The sequence below is a fragment of the Streptopelia decaocto genome, assembly GCF_964273445.1.
Source record: "Streptopelia decaocto genome assembly, chromosome: 12".
In the NCBI taxonomy this organism is placed as follows: Eukaryota; Metazoa; Chordata; class Aves; order Columbiformes; family Columbidae; genus Streptopelia; species Streptopelia decaocto.
This window is the reverse complement of record NC_138667.1, coordinates 11102981-11115428: the sequence shown is the minus strand read 5'-3', so window position 1 is coordinate 11115428 and position 12448 is coordinate 11102981. Positions and strand designations below refer to the sequence as shown.

General features: G+C 44.9%; 1 protein-coding gene across 5 annotated transcripts in view; it reads left to right on the top strand.

Moving 5' to 3' along the window:
- Positions 1-6802: 6802 nt before the first annotated feature.
- RAPGEF6 (Rap guanine nucleotide exchange factor 6) overlaps positions 6803-12448 on the top strand; it is a 119152-nt gene continuing 113506 nt past the window's right edge. For all 5 annotated transcript variants that reach the window (XM_082064046.1, XM_082064044.1, XM_082064045.1 and 2 more), the window contains exon 1: positions 6803-7594. In XM_082064046.1, coding sequence (XP_081920172.1) covers positions 7526-7594 — 69 coding nt within the window. In that variant the 5' untranslated portion in view covers positions 6803-7525. The remainder of the gene's footprint in view (positions 7595-12448) is intronic.

Sequence of the window (12448 nt, the reverse complement as noted above, 5' to 3'; positions counted from 1 at the left end):
CCTTCAGCCCTGCTCAGCGAGGCTGCTCCTCCTTGAGTCCCTCCCCTGCAACTGAGGATGGATGGATGGATGGATGGATGGATGGATGGATGGATGGATGGACAGACAGATGTCATCCCTGGGTGTCTTGGCTTTTTGATGCATGAGGGGAAAGGAGAGTCCGGCGCTCTCTCAGCAGAACACCTCGGTTCACTGCAGCAGAGCTTCTGGGCTGGGGGACGAGGCCACCCCCGACTCTGGGATGCTGCTGTGAATCAATGTCCCCTGCCACCACACCTACCGTGCCACAGAATTACTGTGAGACACGAGCAGGCCCCTGGAAGGAGAGGAGGAAGGGAAGAAACCACACCGAGTGGAAAAAGAGTCATCTGCAGATCTTTTTTAAGTCAAAAATAGACGGGATTTTGTCTGCAGAAGACTGTTGTGTTGTGCTGCGGACATCACGTGAGCACGCCGTACGCTTCTGCATTTGAAGACTAAACCTGACAAGGCTGAAAACAGGAACTTTCTGGATATTCTGCATGCCTGAGATTTAATGGCTTCAGTGAGCTGCCTGATATCATCTCATCCATATGGTTGTGCTTGGGTGGGGGAACTAAACATCTCATTAGCTCTGTAGGGTCATTAAAAGCCGGAGATCATAAGGAATAATAAGGATGTATGTCATTGTGCGAAGACAGATGATAAAAGCAACCGCCTCTGACACCGAGTGCTTCGATGTGAGGGGACCCAATTTACCAGTGTGGAGGAGCTGAGTGCTTGCTAACTCACTAATGTCAGCGGGAGCTGTTTATATGCTCTTCATCAGAAAAATCAGGCCGACAGCATCGAAAAGTGCCTAAAAACAGAGGATGATACAGGGACTTTTGTCCTACATAACTTTGCAATGAGTTCACTGAGCACTCCTGGCTCCCAGGCCTGATCCAAGTCTACTAAACTGTGCAACATTTCTTCATAATCAAATTATAGTTTATACACACACAGAAACACAAACACACAGACATGTATCTTCCTAAAAATGTACAAAATACACGCACACAGCGAAAAGCTGAGGTGATGCTGGCTGAATTGTTGCACTGGTCTCAGCTATGACAGCAATGCCCACAGTTGCAGATTATCCCGACATCGACACTTGCAGTAAGAAAATGGTATGAACTGGGAGTCTTCCCCAGCCTTGGTCTTGATTCAAATGCTGTGATAGTTCTCGTAGGCTTTCACAAATAAGTTGGATGTATTTGATTGCGTAAAGCAGAGAAACAGCATGCCAGGTGTTTATTATACATTTCTTAATCTAGTTGATTGCCAGTTAAGAAAAAGTCTAGACTGCTGGCCTGTCATTCGCCTCAGAGAGGCCGTTTGTCATTTTTCCACATGCTCAGAGAATTACTGCATTTACTTAAAAAAAGAGGGGAGGACTGAAATCCTATTTGCTCCAATCTTTATCATATTTACACTGGCTCCTCTCCGTATCCGTGCTCTGTTCTTTTACTTGCTCACCATTGTCAGCCGAAGGGTTGGCCACTTACAATTGTAATAGATACACAGAAAGATAATACTGTGTTATGCAAGTGTTTGGCTTTTTGCCTCTGACAATAACTACTTGGTAAAAAAAATACCAATACCACTGCATGTTCTCTCTGGGTTACAACAGGTCATCATCACCAAAAACCCTGCTATGAAATCTTGCAACTTACAGTTGTACAACTTCAAGCAGACCCCAAATATTAATGAAAGAGACACTAGAAAAGTTGGGAAAAGGTATGTCGAATTTGCTGCTGATTCCAGATGACTGGTGGGGACTTTCCCATAGCGAGAGTGTTCCTTTTTATTTTTGTCACTTTTCAGTCTTCATCTCCATCCAGCCCATTCTCTTACCCTCCCTTTTCTAATCGTTTTCAGCATGAGGTTTCCTACAACAGCTGAAGAAAATCTTTCAGTTAAAGTTTTAACCTGATTATAACAACAAAGAAAATGCAAATGGTGTAGTCACTAGACTCCAGATTGCCTCCTGTCAGGGCAGGTTTTCCCCCGCCACCCTCATCTTTAATTTTTCAGGCTAGAGCCTGGACATCTGTATACTGTTGCTGGATACCTCTGATATATAGACAGGTCCATATGTTCTTTCAGCTTTTGCCAGCGAAGTGCTGGGGCTGGAATCAAATATCTGTAGGTTGTGTGTAGTAAAAATAAAATGTCAAAAGACAGACAAACCATTTGACAAAAGAGCCTGTTTCATACAGAACGACAGAGCTGTTCCATAGCAGAGTGGGTGGGTTTGGGGCAAGAACTTCTGGCTCTGAGCAAACCAGCTGTTTTTATTTTAGGTGGTATTTTATTACAATTTTGAATGTTTTTGTCCGTTCTTATTCTGTTTTATCAGACATTTTTGATAATGTTCTACGCTACAAAGCACACCTGTGGCAGACAGGGTACTCTGGTGACTGGCCACGAGTCCTTTCTGTCCTGATCCCGATCGCTCCCGTTCGGCAGAGCTCAGTGATTCAGGGAGGCGGGAGGTGCGGGACGGACAGACAGCTGTTCAGCTGCATCTTCCGAGCGCAGGGAGGGACAGGAATCCCCTTCTTGAGACATGTCTTCTCCTGTTTGGCCATGAAAAGGAAATAAGGTAGATGAGAACATCCATGTAAGCATCAAAGGACAGCCAGCACTGTTTCAATATAAATACCTTTTACTGTCCTCATCGGTGGCTTTCAGAGAGTCCATATCAATGCACGCCTTTGTTTTCATAGAAACCCTAGTAAATGAGTAGCAAATAACTTAACTCACTGTTTGCTTCACCAGGTTGCTCCTAACTTGGGGACCAGGACTCCAGAAGCCAGGCATTGCCCGATACGATGGCCGGCGTGCGATGTTCCCACTGCCTCAAGCACGAAATATTTGTTATTTCAGAATTTCCACCCATCCTCTATCAGTCAAGATGAGATGATCCCTTCAGCCGGGAGCAAAGACATAGGAAATGGTTAATCTCCCTGCACAGGAGCTTTGGTTCACTCTGCTCCAGGGAGCAGCTGGGACTCCTCACCCTCTCTTTGCATGTTAATATTGTCTTAAAACCCTTCAATCTTCAGGTCGACCGTGTTCACAGTATATTCACACAAGCACTCAGCACATTAGAGACCATCAAATACGTGTGACAGGGAACAGGAAAAGCACGGAAAATTGCAGCTCAAGGTAAAGCATAAGTAGAAAAGGTCTCATATCCGCATTTAAAAGTTGTAAAGCTTCTCATTTGTGTCAGGCTGAAAAACAAGGGTTTGGCTGTCACGACTTCTGTAATTGCTTATGTGTACATGGCTTTCTAGTTTTACCCTTCAGGAAAGATCTGTAGAGGAAGGAAAGCAATGCTTGTCTTGAGTTAACGAGAACAAAGACGGGATTTTAGTTAAAAAAAATAAATAATGATACAGCAGAAAGATAAAGATCTCACAATTCTCATGCTTTATCTCTACATTTTACCATTATCCTTTGCACTGAAGCTCTAGGAATATGCACAGTGCGGAACTTTGCCTCATAAGGAGCAAAATTAGTGGTACAATAGCAAACAACTGTTTTCATTCTTGCTATTGATTTTGCAAAAATAATTCACTATTTCACATTTTCTGTAACATAATTTTGGATACTGAAAATTTGATGTGGAAATGCCGTTTGAGACAGGAGATCAATGTTCTTATCTGGGTAACCTGATCAGTGCTGTGGCGTTTGCAAAAATGTAACTTTCCTCCAAAAGGTGCACTTGCACAAAAATACTAATTACCCCTTTGCCTCCCTGATTTCACGCACTTTTACTGAACCATCCCAAACATTCTACCTAGGAAGTTAATCATCAGAATACGCACATGTCCCGTCCCAACAGCACATATGGTAAAACGGTCTAAAGAGATTCTTCCCATTGGGGGATCCCAGAACATTTTGTTTTCCTCCACTCAGGCAAAGAATTAGTTTGTATGTCGTCCTTGCAGCCTGTTAACCACATACTCAGTTAGTAGTTGTTACCGGTGATGGGAATGAATCTCTGAAGAGGAATTATTTTCCAAAGCTAAGAAATTTTTAAAAAAATAGCCTAACAGTCATATGTGAGAACGAGAGGAAGAAAAGGCTGTAATAAAACTCACAGGAACAAGAAGTATATAGAATAGATAAAAATACAAGTAAAAATATTTCAGTGTATGATGATTGTGTGTCTTTCCCACTGGGAGAGGTGAGGAAGTTGAGTTTTACCCTGAAGAATCTGGGATGTACCCATGGTGGTGAAAGGCATGAGATGAAAAGACATCTTTGGGAGTGTCGGTGAGCACAAACAATTGGAGGAACATACCAGGAGGAGGCGGCGTGCGTTGTAATTTAGTTGTTCTTCTCAAATCCACAGATATTTTAAGCAGAAACATACATTCTCCTGAGACTGCAAATAATCTGTATAAATAGCAAGACACCTTCGATTCTTCCATGTAAGACTACAGATATTATCATTTTTCAATAAATAAAAAACTACGTGACAAGTAACGATGCTTTATTCGGGCAGTGTGACACGATGTAGACAAAAGGGAAGCACATTTTCCCCTCTGCATGGAGGACAGTCATCCTGCTTGGCCACATCCTTTAATCCCAACCCTGAAATTACTCATTTGTGAAAGCTTCTTAATTGTCTTTAACTACATAGGCTTCACCACGTGGAGACACAGGCTGGAACACCAGTAAGCAGTTACGATCGTGACACTCGTTTCCATTGTTCTCCAGATATTCAGGAAAATAAACCTGACAGCTAAAATAGCCCCTGGAATAACTACAGCTATTAGAGCTATTATCTACCCAAATTCAGGTATTTTTGGAGTGAGGAAAGTCTCGTTTCACGGGTCGGTTGAGCCAAGCAATTAAATTGGGATAACAGCTTTGGTTCCTATTGAGTTCCTCTGTCTGTCCTGCTCTACACATCTGGTGGCTCATGCACAATAAATAATTTGTGTGCCAAAGAAAAATGAATTAATTGGCTATTAATTTTATTCCCGTGTTGAGTGCCTGCTTCTGCATTATTTTGACTGCAGGAATGCTGAACAGCTAGAATAGGTGGGAAAATGAGTCACCTTCTAAAAAAACGGGATGAGGATTAAAATTATTACAGATCCATGAGAACAGAATCATTACATTTTTTTTCCAGCCACCTGCACGTTGGGAGTATTGCCTAATCTTTTATGATAGTTAACTATAAACTGAGCTGATAAAGAAAAAAATACTTTATTTGCTATTACATCTCTTAATAAGGAAGTATTCATGCTTCGGTTCTTTCTGCTTGCGTCTCCTCTTTGGGAGGACTATTTATCTCCAGCTTTCCAATTTGTGTTCCTGGCAGGCAGTCTCAGAAGATTCCCACACTACTGGAAATAATATTGTATGTACTAAAGTTGAAAAAGGATAACATGTTCTGCCAAATAACTTGTACAAACTTCTGACCTTTGGAACAATAATAGACGTGGTATTTGGAAATGTTAATTTCACCACGGAAGTTCAAAATGAAGTAAAAAAGATAATAAATTAGTCTTGATAGACTTTAAGGGACGAGAATTTTGTCCTTTACCTGACTGCCATTTTTGAGGGCATCTGATATTGTCTCTCTAGTGGTCACAGTGTCAGGACTTTGTGATGTTACGAAGAGTTGCTTTTGAGATCTGTGTTATCCACTCCACTGCCGTGCCTGCGATGAACCAGGCACAGCACCAAAAAAGTCCGCGGTGGATAATAGGCTGAATTTTGTTTGAAGGAAACACTAGAAATATTATAAAACAACTTGTGATGGCCAGTAAAGTCCTTCAGTACAACAAAGACAATTGTGCCATAAAGGGCAAGTGGTAAAAAGAACAGGAAGGAATAGCCAGAGAAAGGGAAGAAACAAAACCACTCTTGTTTATAAGGAAGGAAAGAGGAAAAAACAAACGAAACCAACAAAAAAAGGACAAACACACGTTGTGTGCCTGCAGAGCTTTGTTCTCATAAATTTATGAAACAGGACGTGGTGTAAGGAATGAAATCTTAGGAGGCGGCTGCTTCCCTGAGTCCACGAGGGGCCGTTGTCACCAGAAACACAGGATTTGGGAGAACTCGGCACCAGTCCCGGTCCCTTCTGTGAAAACCCCACAGGACGGGATCCTGAGAGGTGCAAACCCCACATTCTGTGGGTCGGTCTCTTCACCCACGAGGCCCCTGTGGGCACAGCCCGGGTGGGGTCACACGTCGGGGGGACCCGACCCCCAGTGCCAGACACGGAGCCCAAGGCTTCGAGAGAGAACGTTCTGTGAGCGGAGGGCGGGAGCAAAGACCAGCACAGGGCGGCGGAGACACCACACGGTATGTCTGCTGTGGTGACACGAGTGTCCCTGCCCGTGGGCACTCCAGCTGCAGAATTATGTCCCACTGGACGTCGAAATGTAATTGATGTAGAGAACGGGTTGTCTCAGGTGTAAAGGTGGAACTGATGGTGGTTTCAGGAAAACTCTGTGGGCGCCCTGTGGAGAACGTCACCCGCGCCGGGCACGCACCCCTCCCGCCCCACGGCCCGTGAGGCGCCCCCGCAGCGCGCATGCGCCGAGCCCCGCCCAACCCTCGCGAGCCTTCCCTCCGTGCGGTTCTTTGACCCCGCCCCATCTCCACCCCACAGCAGGCGGGGGGCGGTGCTCGCCCTAGCCACGCCCTTCCCTCCGCCCCGCCCCTCGCCCTTCTTGCTGATTCTGTGGGTTAAAGAGCCCGCTCTCGCACTTTTCTGTTTGGGGGGCGATGTGCGGTGGGTGAAGTGGGCAGGGAGCCAGGACTGCGGTAGTGGGTGTCGGCGGCCTGAGGGGAGGAAACGGGCGCGGTCCGGGCGCGGGGTGAGGCGAGGAATCCTCCGGCGCCGCGCCGCGAAAATCCCTGCCCGCCCGCATCGCTTTGTACGACTCTGGCGGGCGGAGCCGCTCTGCTTAGGGGCCGAGCGCGCGGAGAGTCCCGCTCCGGCCGGTAACTTCCCGCAGCCCGCGCACTTCTCCTGCCGGCGGGGCCGCGCCGCCGCCTGGGCCCGCGCGATGGGGAGCGGCGGCGGCCGCCGGGGGAACGCGGCGGCGGGAGCCGGCGCCACCTGCCCCGCGCGCCGCTGCTGAGCCCGGCAGCCGAGGCGCCCCGCTCGCCGCGGAGGAGCCGCCCGCCTGGTGAGCAGCCAGCCCGGCAGCGGGCACCGCGCCCGCCCCGGGGCCCGCCCGCCCCGCGCCCCCGGTCCCCTCTCCCGCCTCGGCCTTTCTCCCCGCCCTGCGGCGGTGTGCGAGGCGGCGCGGCCTCCCCCGGCGCGGGGCAACATTTCGGGACGCGTCCCCGCCCCGCCACGGGGCAGCGGCGAGAGGGGCCGCCCGGGCCGAGCTCCGAGCCGGCGGGTCCCGGGCGGCGGAACGGCTGATCGGTGCGTCCCGTGTGCCCGGCCCGCCCGGGGGCAGCGCCCCCCGGCAGCGATTTCCGAGGAGTCCCGGCCCGGGAGGAGCAGAGGAGTAGAATGAGCTCTCCAGTGGACCCCAAGGTGAAACAGGCTTTGCGGAAGAAACCAGCAGAGAGGACGCCGGAGGTAAGGGGGCTGCAGCGCCTTCCCCCATGGCTATTTTATTTTATTTTTAAATTTCAGTTTCTCCCTTGCTTTGACCGGTGTTCCAGCAGGTTTTGTGCTCGGTGCGTGGTTCCTGTCCGTGTGCTGCACACGCCGCGGCCAGCACTCACAAACTTGTGTGCGCAGTTTGGTTATTTATTTATTTCTGCTTTGCAAAGCTGGACCTTTGAAGCCCAGCACAGTTTTAAGTGTCCAGTCCCACACTGGCTACAGACACAGGGTGCTTTAGGAACTACTTCAGGCAAGCTGTAGGGTGAAGAAGAAGAGCTAGATTACTGAAAAGTAAAATTGTGCATATTTCAGTGATGCAAAACTTCTGGGAAAAGTTAGCGAGCTGAAAGACTTTGCTTACCTGTACAGTGATGCAGATTTAAGCAAAACCAAACTAATTATGCTGCACAAACTTCATAAAGAGATGTTTTTCTGGTGAGTGGGAGTGTAGAAATGTGCGAGGTTGGTTAGCTACAATAGAACGTATTTTCCAATTAACTGCCTTCTCTGGCCCTTCCCCACAAGCTAGTCTGTAATCAGCCATGTATTTTGGGGAATGCTCATGTCACAGAGCATTAATTTAATAATGAAATGTATTAGATAGCATTTGCATTTCACTGAAAGGCTGATTGGAGTTTGTTTGCTTACCGTAGCCTTTTTTTATTTGTTTGTCTTGCTGTGATATTTTTTTTTTTTAAATTTATTTCTTTTATTTTTTTAATGTGCTTAAGAATTAGTGGTATGAAATGATATGCTCTTGAGTTTGTCCCTTTGAGACCGGGAAACATCTGTTCTCCCTTGATACTTCACAGAGAGCAGAATGTCCTGCCTGGTCTTCCTTATAAGTTAATTATCAAAAGGCTACTCGGGCAAACTGCTGCAGAGGCTGCTCAGAGTATGTCCCTGCAGGACAGAGACCCCCAGTTCCCTTTGGGTCAGTCTTTTAAGTGGGTGAAATACCAAATGTTTACTTGCCTTGGGGCATCTGATACATTCCTCCTTGTGTCTCTGCTCCCTAAATTAATGATGAGGCAGTCTCTACAAAAGAGCTGTCTCTCTGTTCATTCTGTTTTCTTATTTTTATAACTCCCCTTTCGCTTCAGACCTTCCTTTCTTTCTCTTCAGCTGTGGTCTTCAGTTAGGAAAATTCCTTTGCCAGTGTGGTTTGCAGTGTTGGGCAACTGGCTTCATCACACAAGTGTCATTCAGGAGCTCGCATACCGAGCTGGCTCGTCATGGCTTTGTCTGTGGGGCACAGGTAATCTGGCCTGGCCCAAAACATCTGCCCGCTGCTGCTTGCAATACCGGCATCTCACAGCTGCGTGTGGCTTTTTGTTCTTCAGGACTTTTTTTTTTTTAAGATATCCCCATTTTTTCCCCCCTGCAATTGTCATGGAATTCTTTATGGTAGTCACCTTATTTTGGCTAAAATTGCCTTAAAATGAATATTTTGCTTAACCTTGTAATGTTAAAATGTCAGCTTACGTGGTGTCCAGCTGCAGTGGACCATGCTTGTGGGTCTGTGTAGATTCCCATTGAGACTGACATTAGGGTTGTGTGCAGGTTTGAATTTGCCAAGATATCTCAATTGTGGGGAAAAAAAAAAAAATTAATCGCTAACTAATAGCAGTCCTAAAATGATTTTCTAAAAAAATCTTAATTCCCTTGTTAATGTGACCCTTTTTTGGAAGGCATTTAGAGATAGTGCGCAGCGAGACTACTTGTGATTAAAGTTAAATGTGTACTTAAAACTTGGCAGGATTGGGTGCTCTGTTCCTGAGTGGATAATTGCAGTCAAATCACTTCTGTTTTCTTGGGGTACTTTTATTTATACACATTTAGAACCTAAGCTGGGTTCAAGAAGGGCAGTTCCCTGTTCTGATCGCAGGGTGTACCGGGGGTCCCCTTGCTGGATCTGTGCTACCTGTTGAGACACAAAGCCAAAATTCAAACCTCCCCTCCCCGGCCGTGCTCCGCCAGATTTCCCAAGCTCCGAGATGTGATGACAGATAGATATAGGGCGATAAGGGAACCAGAGGAAACAATTGCAATGTAATTATTATTATTATTTTTAATTGTATTAAGCATCCTGACTTGTCAACTTTCTTCTATAGGCAGCAAGACTCAGGTCAGGGAGGTTGAAACCTACTTAGCGCAGCCCTGGGGGTCAGACCCTGGTTTCGGGTGTCCCCGTGCAGGGTGGACGAGCTGGTGACTCCTGTCCCGAACTATCCAGTTGTGCACGGACAAAAAGTTCATCTTCATTGTTCCCCTCCTACTCTCCCAGCAAGGTATCATCAGCTCTTCCCACGCGAAATCAGCTGCGTGGGGCCGCTCCTGTGCTTTGACTGTGCTTTTGTACAGGAAACCCCCCCCAGAATTCCCCAAACTGGGATTGGGATTTTAGGATGAGCCGAAGCTGCTCAACCACCCAAGTTTCCATCACTTTCAGTCCCTTTCTGCCCTCCTGATCCTGCCTTGGATCGGAGCAGTTTACCTGGGTATCGCTAATTACAGGGTTGGGGCTGCACTGATTAGTAGCATGGTCTGGTGCTTCATAACTATCATCTGTACAGCAGTGTCTGGAAAAATACAGATAAATAATCCACACATTGAATTTTGCTTATGGGTGGTACGATTATCCATACAATTTTGATTTTTAGGTCTTTTTCCTGACAGAATCTCTTAATTTGTAAGATCTAAGGAACTAAGCAGGGAGATATTAAAATATTTTCATAATTCACTTATTTTGGGGGATTATCTTGATGGCTCGCTCCAGTAAAAATTTGAATTCTTGATACTACAAATATTTTTGTTTGGAAAATCTCTGTTAGGGCAAGTTTTCAGTGTTGTGGTAACATTCCAACGTTTGCTAATTGTTTAAGTGTATAAGTTATGCATATTAGACATGTACACACTTGATTTTTTTTTTTTTTTGGTTGTTGCTGCTTAGATACTTCATGTGTTATAATCCTCAATTTATTTGGCGGGGGGAATTATTTTGATGAACTCCTAGAGACTGTAGCTAACATTTAATGGTGTATACATTTTTCTATAATTGCTGTTCTGTTACTCCATTTAGAAACTTTCTTTGGTTACTACCCAAGTCTGGAAAATTTATTGAATTTCTTTCTTTCTTTTATTTTCTTTCTTACCTCTGCCCTGGTGCATCACAAGATTGTAGAGATATGTGATGCAAGCCGAGCTTTCTTGTGGAAAGACTTTCAAAATGTTTGTTTGTGAGCTGATTGTCACTCTAGGATGCGAGTCTTGCTTCTGTAGAATTTAGGACTCGCTGGTTACATAGATTGAGTGTGACCATGTGCTGACACTGTGTAGGATTCTGTCTGTCTGTCTCAGATTCAGCCTGAAAGTGCAGAGTTTGTGAGGGTTCTGCCAGATGTTATTTTCAATACCAGGTATCCCAACAAATCACCTCTTCTGTGCACACTGTCTGGTCAAGTGGAGGAAACCTTGGCAGTAATTGGATACTTAATCACTTTTTTTATAAAGAAACCATACCTATATTTAAACTGTAGGATTTCACACACTTGTTTAATATTTTAATATCTGCATTTGTCTTCCAGGGTTATGCTGATGTCTGTGCGCTGTTAAACGTGGGAGTATTTATACATGCAGATCCTGCAGTTCTTGCAGTTTGGGAATATGGGGTTTAGGTAGTTCTGGGCTTTAGCTTTGTCTTGCACATCATCCTGCCTGCTTCTTGTGTCACAGGTGGGGACATTAAATTGGTAATTTGGGAATATTTTAATAGAAGGAAATTGTTCGTTCAAAACAGTAGGAGGGAAGGACGAATGTTGATGCCACTGTGAATGCGCTCTCATTAAAGGTTTCATTTTTGAAGCCCGGAATTTGTTATCAGATTGGTACAAAGGCTGGGATGTTGGTCTTTTTTTGGGTGGTTTAATGCCCACCACAGATAAGGTCTCAGTGGCTGATAGGGCAAAATAGCAAATTATTGTGCCCCTTTCTCTTTCTCTCATTTTTTTTCTCTCTCCCATGAGCATCCTTTCTTCCATTTTTAATGGATCCTTTTCTCAACATAGTCTCCTTTTAGTTTTTCATGACTTTGTTCTAGACAGTGTTTCCTTTACGTGGTTCAGAAATCTTTGCCTTTATTGGACTTCAAAGACTTAGAGTTTATTTTTATACTCTAAGCTCTTGTATTTTCCTGTCTTTGTACTATGTCTTGTTTCAGTAACTCTTGATTAATGTTAATTCAACTTCATTTGGCAATACTAACTCCTCCTTCTCTTCCTGTTCCCTTTTTATTAATACAGTGGGAAGAGAAAAAAAAATAATTTGCACAACTGTGTCATAACAGGGTCTGCTATTTGGAGTGTGTATGTGATGCTTCTTGATGGCTGTATATATAGAGAAGTAGATCTGCATGAATCTAAATCATGCACAAATAGTACATTGATGGGCATTATAAAATGGCTATAATAAATAAAATAAATTATCACTGACAGTATAACAAAGGCACTCTTGTACTGTAGCACAGCTGAGCCGAAGAGGAGAACATCTGCTTCTTGTTTCCAGAAATAACTGGTATTTTGAAGTGGGTTTTTTCATCCTTTTAATAATTTTCTGTAAACTCAGTAGGTGAAATAGAGGATTAGCCTTTGTTAAAAATCCATTGTTTTGTAGTTTGCAGTGAGCTTTTAGCAGTGTTAATGGAACAACGCTGTTGTTTTTGGAGAGCCATTTAACATAATCAGAGTTGTAGAATCACTACAAGAATCTAGATGCTTGTCATTATCCTAAAGCTGAAAAGAAATTTTTATTAAATGGAGTTCTAGA